General features: G+C 49.4%; 1 protein-coding gene across 6 annotated transcripts in view; it reads left to right on the top strand.

Annotated features, from left to right (window-relative positions):
* Positions 1 to 1,525: 1,525 nt before the first annotated feature.
* The window catches only part of NFYA (nuclear transcription factor Y subunit alpha), a 13,564-nt gene continuing 9,131 nt past the window's right edge, over positions 1,526 to 5,958 (top strand). For 3 of the 6 annotated variants that reach the window (XM_017727227.1, XM_017727231.1, XM_017727233.1), the window contains exons 1-2: positions 1,526 to 2,078; positions 3,623 to 3,709. In XM_017727227.1, coding sequence (XP_017582716.1) covers positions 2,004 to 2,078; positions 3,623 to 3,709 — 162 coding nt within the window. In that variant the 5' untranslated portion in view covers positions 1,526 to 2,003. The remainder of the gene's footprint in view (positions 2,079 to 3,622; positions 3,710 to 5,958) is intronic. The other 3 variants (XM_017727229.1, XM_017727230.1, XM_017727232.1) reach the window with 3 other exon arrangements.

The raw sequence follows: 5,958 nt of genomic DNA on the forward strand, positions 1-5,958 counted from the left end.
CGCGGGCCCTCGGGCGGCCCGTTGCGGGGCCGCCTCCCCAGATGTGCGGGCACGCGGTGCTCCGGCAGCAGGGCCGGCCCTTGGGGCAGCGAGGGGCTCGAGCGCACCGAGGGACCCCCGGGCCGGGGCCTCCCGCACTGAAACAACAGCCCCGGGTCATCTCTGGGCTCCACAAAGAGCCGGGAGCTAAACTTGTGCTCCACATGTGGTGCTCAGACCGCCCCCTCCGCGCCGCTCGTGTGAAATCCCGGCCTGGCGTGGGCGTGCGGCTCCGCGGTGTCCTTGGAGCGCTGGGATCCCACGGGAGCGTCACAGGCTCTGCCCTGGAAACTTCTGCCCGTTCAGGAGCTCTGCTCCGGGCTGTGACACGGTTAAAATGATGCTTTGGAGCTCTCGGACTGTTCGTGGCACTGGTTTGCTTTTGCTGTGGGTTGGTTGTTGAGGAAACGTCCTGGTGTAGCTTCCATGGCCTCATACATATATTTGTATATATTTCTTGGGGCTGGCAGAACCAGGAGTTTAATGATCCCTAACGCGTCCCTTACAACTCAGGATATTTGTTATATATATATATAGTCTATATGAATATCTGCTGCTGAAACTCGGACAGTCCTTTACCAGAGCATTCCCCAGTGAGGAGGAGCTGCCCGTGAGCTCACTGGGGGAGGAGCTGCTGTTCTCTGCCATTGATTGATCCCTGATCTTTAATATTTAACTTGGATACTCTGTGTTTAATGAAGGGGATGAGATAATCCCTTGGAGGGTGAGGATCCAGCGCTGGTAGAACCTTGTCCAGAACTTCAGGCAGCTGGTGCAGTGTTGGGATTACAGAACTGGTAATGTTTTAATTAAAGATTTTAGTTTAAGGCAGAAATGGAAGTATCCAGTGCAAAATTGAAGTGAACCAGACAGCAGCATCTTCAGAAAGAATATTTATCTTTTTTTATTCTGGCGGTGAAAAAGTGTCAATAAATGGGCAAAGGATGGCGCTCAAACAGCAGCAGTAACCACAGCAACTGGTACAGAGAGAGTCTGTGACTTCATCCTGTCAGCATTCCCTGAAAATTTGAGGGACCCTGAGGTTTCGTTGCTTTAGACTTGGAAAATTCAAGTTCCAGGCTGTGCTTTCTTTCACCAATGTGGCAGGAACTTCTTCAGTCGTGACATAAATCAAACACCTCACTGCAGTGGGAATTCTGCCCTTGTTGGGCCAGTGAGGAGAGAAGCCATGGCAGGGAAGAGGTGTTTTATTTCAGCACAGTGGTGTTGAAGTGTGCAGGGAAAGGGCCAAGGAATGAGAGAGAGGCAGCAAGAGGATGGAGGTGCTGGCAAATCTGTTGGTGGTTCCCAAAATACATGAAGGACATATTTGAGTGTATAAATACTTCTTTAAAGAAGAAATTTGTCCCTGTGAGGGTGGGGAGGCCCTGGCACAGGGTGCTCAGAGAAGCTGTGGCTGCCCCTGGATCCCTGGCAGTGTCCAAAGCCAGGTCAGATGGGGCTTGGAGCAGCCTGGGATAGTGGGAGGTGTCACTGGATGAGCTTTAATGTCCCTTCCCGCCCAAACCATTCCAGGAGAGTAGGAGGAGAGGGAAGAAATACGAGGAGAGCATGGTGTGTAGTGGGGGAAGGAGAGAAGGCTTCACAGCTCTGCTGAATTCTTGAAGAGCTGTTTGGTTTCACACCTAAAGGTTGCATTTCCTGAGGTTTTCCAGCAGTGACACTCCCCTGTGTGGGCACCTGGCTGGAGCCCAGGATGTGCAGACTCAGAACTGGTGGAGTCCCTGAAGTGTGGGACAGAACCGAGGTGGTTCTGCTGCTCACTGGGGTTGGATGTGGCACCTCTGTTCATTGCTGAGATGGAGCAGCTCTGGGAGAGATCTGTCCTGGGGGCAGCTCCTGCTTTGCTTGGCTTTGCAACTCCCGGGGGAGAACGGGAATTCCTGAACCTTGGGACAGTGATCACCTGAGTTTTGCCTTGTCTTGCCAGGGGCTGAGGCACCATGGAGCAGTACACAGCCAACAGCAGCAGCTCCACGGAGCAGATCGTGGTGCAGGCCGGGCAGATCCAGCAGCAGGTACGGAATGTGGGAATTTGGGAACCCTTTGCACCCCTCAGAGGGGCACAGCAGCACTGGGGGGTTTCCTGATCCTTCTTGGGTACCTGTTCACCTGACTTCTGTCACTTGGGCACTGATGTCACCTGCCTGGAAGTCAGGGTAAATGTGGTTTTTTAAAATATACTTATTAGGAAATGGAATTGCAGGTGTGGAAGTGACCAAATTTCAGCGTAGCAGGGAGTTTGTAAACTGCTAGTGACATGGGGAAAGCAAAATATAAAAATGTATAAGAATATATGAACACATCTCTGGAAATGGAGGAAACAGAATATTAACAGAAACAATCAATTGTCCACAAGAACAGTTCCCCCAAAATTAAAATAGGTTTTGTTCAAGCCCACAGATGTTTCCTCCAGCTTTCTCAAATGAACGTTTACTGAGATTCTTTGTTTCAGAACTACAGGTGGAGCAAAGCAAACACACAGAACAGGATTAACCAAATAGCTTGGGGTGAATTCATCCTTCCCACAAAGAAGTTCTTGTTTCAGTGTGTGAAATATCAGGGCTGAGTTTTAAGAGCTGATTGCTTTTTACTGTTAAGCCTTCTGTATGCAGATTTAGGGATGTATTTTCAGCTGCTGCTGGATTTTTGCTGCATCTTCTGTTCTAGTTCAAGGCAAGAAGGGTTTGGTGGTTTGTCATGCAAAGGACTGAGCCACTGGATCCTGTTTTCAGGGAGATCTGCTTTGCATTGGCCTCAGCAGGGACCAGATCCTTCCACTGGGTTTAGCTGAAGTTGATTTTTTCAGCCAGAACAAGATTGCACTTGAGATTAAAACATTTTATATTAAGGATTACCCGAAATACCTGTTTGCAGCACATAACCAAAGATGTATTTGGTTTATTGACAATTTCTAGGTAAAAAGGAGACAAAACCATCCCTCGGCTTTGGTTTTCAGTACAGGCTCTTAAAACCTGTGTGTGACATGAAACATTTTTCTAAAATAAGTTGTTTTACCAGGCTGTTGCAGCACTTGGGAGGGAGCTGTCCTTCATCTCCCCATGCTAACACAGTTACAGGGAGTATTTTGGGCCTCTTAGCAAAGAGGCTAAAGATAGAAAAGGCTTTTAGCTCTAACTGCTCCTGCAGCCTCTCCAGACTGTCCCTCAGGGTCACTGGTGGGCAGGCAGCGACACAGGAGCGGCAGAGATGAGCTCAGACTGTGCTGCAGGAAGGGCTTTGTCATGACAAACCAGAGGGACCAAAATTTGGAACCCTTCACAGTGACAAACCTGGGCAGTGAGCAGACTAAAACCCTGAAACTGAGCTTTAAATCCTGCAAAATGATCCCTCCTGTTCCCTGCGAGTTGGGATATTGAAGCCTTCCAGTGCCACATGCAGCTCCAGGGAACTCCATCCTTAGGGTTGCTACAATTCCCATTCCTCGTGTTCTGGAGCAGTGTGGATGAACCCCAACCCCCCCTGTCCCAGCAGTGTGTTGTGTGGTGTCAGAGCTGTGCATTTCCATGTTTCAAGCTCTCCCTGTTCCTGTTCCCCGCAGCAGGGAGGTGTCACAGCTGTCCAGCTGCAGACTGAGGCCCAGGTGGCATCGGCCTCAGGCCAGCAAGTCCAGACCCTCCAGGTAGTGGTGACCTCTCTGATTGTGTTTCTGAGCACTGCATGACCCTCCCCAGCACCACATATCTAATGCTGTGTTTTTCCCAGGGTTTCCAAGAGGAGCAGGGGGATGTGGAGCAGGAATCTGTGCTGGGTGCTGGCTGTAGGGTTTGCCATGGGATTGGAGCTGTTCCTGAGGTCCCAGGTGCATGCCAGGAATTCTGGAAAGGAATTGTGGTTCAATGCGACTTCAAAGTTAAAAACACCAAAATGAGGAAGTAACAGTCAGGGTAAACCCCAAAGATTTCCTGTAATTCCAAGGAAATGAAGTTTCTGAGCTCCTTCGTGAGGAGGGCTCTGCCTTCACTGCATGAGACAGACAGAGGTGCTGGGGGAGCCTGAGCTTGAGCAGTGGAACCTTCTCACCTGCGACTAAAAGGGCACCTGGGGACAATATTGGCCTCTGTGGCACTGAGAGATCCAATTTCTTATTTACCTGTGAACAACACAGGGAAACCCAGGAGCCATGTGAATCCAGACAGCGAATACATCCCAGTTTGGAAGGAATCACTTGTTTCAGTGTGAGGTATTTCCTGTCTTGCAGCCTCCACTTAACTCAGCCAGGCTTTCCAGGAGCCCTTTTTAGAGCAATTGACAGACCCTGGGCAACTGTAGCAGTTTTGCACTCAGTATTTTGGTTTTGTTTGGTCTGTAATTCCTCAGAGCAGGATGGTTCCAAGGGGCTGGAGTGGCCCTGCCAGGTGCAAAGTTAACACAGCATTTTTTATGTTCAGAGTTCAAATCTCAAACGCTGCCTGACTTGGATTGCTGGGCTCACTGGGGCCTCTGGTTGTTGTTATGTTGTCCCCACCCTTTTTTTTTTTTTTTTTTTTTTTTTCTATTTTGGCTTGCTCTAATTCATTAACAAAAATCCTGGAATGTCTTGTTTTCCTTTCTGCTTCTTGGATATTGTGCTGCTGCCTGTGCTTCTCTGTGCTGACCTGAGCATGCTCCTCCCTGTGTGATCCAGCCCAGGGGCTGAGGGCTTTGGATGGGAGATGGACAGGCTGAGGGACAGAGTGGTGACCCAGAAAGTCAAATTCCACGTGTTAACCACAGTTGGTTGCTCCCTGCAGGATTTGGGAGGAACACCCATGGGGTGTGAAACCCAGGAACGCAGTGACTTTACCACGTTGTGTTGTACTTGTCCCTAAACAAATCAGATTTTGTGCTTCCCTGGTTCATGAGATCATTTTGCATTTAGGCCGTGGAGGCAGAGCATTTTACAAGATGCATTTGGGCAATTTGGGGACTTGGCAGGTGAGGGAGTTCAAACAGAGAGGTTTTCCCTTCGTTTTTCTTTTCATGGGCCTTTTTCCCAGTGACCAGAGAGATGAAGAACTCTTGGGTCCAAGAGTCTGGAGACTCTCAAACCAAAGTTACCACAGAATCCCAGACTGGTTTGGGTGGGAAGGGACCTTAAACCTCATGCAGTTCCAACCCCAACACCTTTCACTATCCCAGGTTGCTCCAAGCCCTGTGCAGTTTGGCCTTGAACACTTCCAGGGATGGGACAGCCACAGCTTCTCTGGGAAACCTGTGCCAGGGCCTCACCACCCTCACACATATATTTTAGATTTTAGATTTTAGATTTTAATTTTATATTTAGATGTTATAAATCCACTCTATGCCTTTTTGGGCCCAGAAGTGGCTGCTGCTCATCCACTTTCACTTTTCCTCCCTGAACTCCATTTTGTGTTGCTCCAGTTACAGTTTCCCTCAATAATCATGGAGAGTTTCTCTCAGCACATCTCATGCTCTGTGTCAGATAGAAAATGGAAACGCTGTAGGCATGAAATTGGGGAGAGCTGAAGCCACCTCAGAACCTCCCTGTCAGAACAGAGCTCTCTCAGTAGGAACCCCAATTAAAAATCAGTAATTGTGAGGTGAATAATGAAGTTTTTTATTCCACTTTGCTCGTGGGCTGTGCATGAAGGTAGTTCTTGTGGCTGGAAAATGCGGTTTTCATGCTTTGTAACAGCTAGACTGCAAGAAAAGCAGATCATTCACTAAATCCATAGCACGTCCTGGAACCCAGAGCTGGTTTGAAGCAGCTCAGTGCCTGTTTCTCAGTTCCTCTGCCCCCACAGGAGCACAGGTGAGCACTGGGGCTGCTCTGGCGGGGTTTTCATTGTTGCCTTGTTGTTCCCTCGTTCGCAGGTGCAGGGGCAGCCGCTGATGGTGCAGGGGAGCGGGGGACAGCTCATCACATCACCGGGC

Source organism: Corvus brachyrhynchos, unplaced genomic scaffold (assembly GCF_000691975.1).
Source record: "Corvus brachyrhynchos isolate BGI_N302 unplaced genomic scaffold, ASM69197v1 scaffold72, whole genome shotgun sequence".
Classification (NCBI taxonomy): Eukaryota; Metazoa; Chordata; class Aves; order Passeriformes; family Corvidae; genus Corvus; species Corvus brachyrhynchos.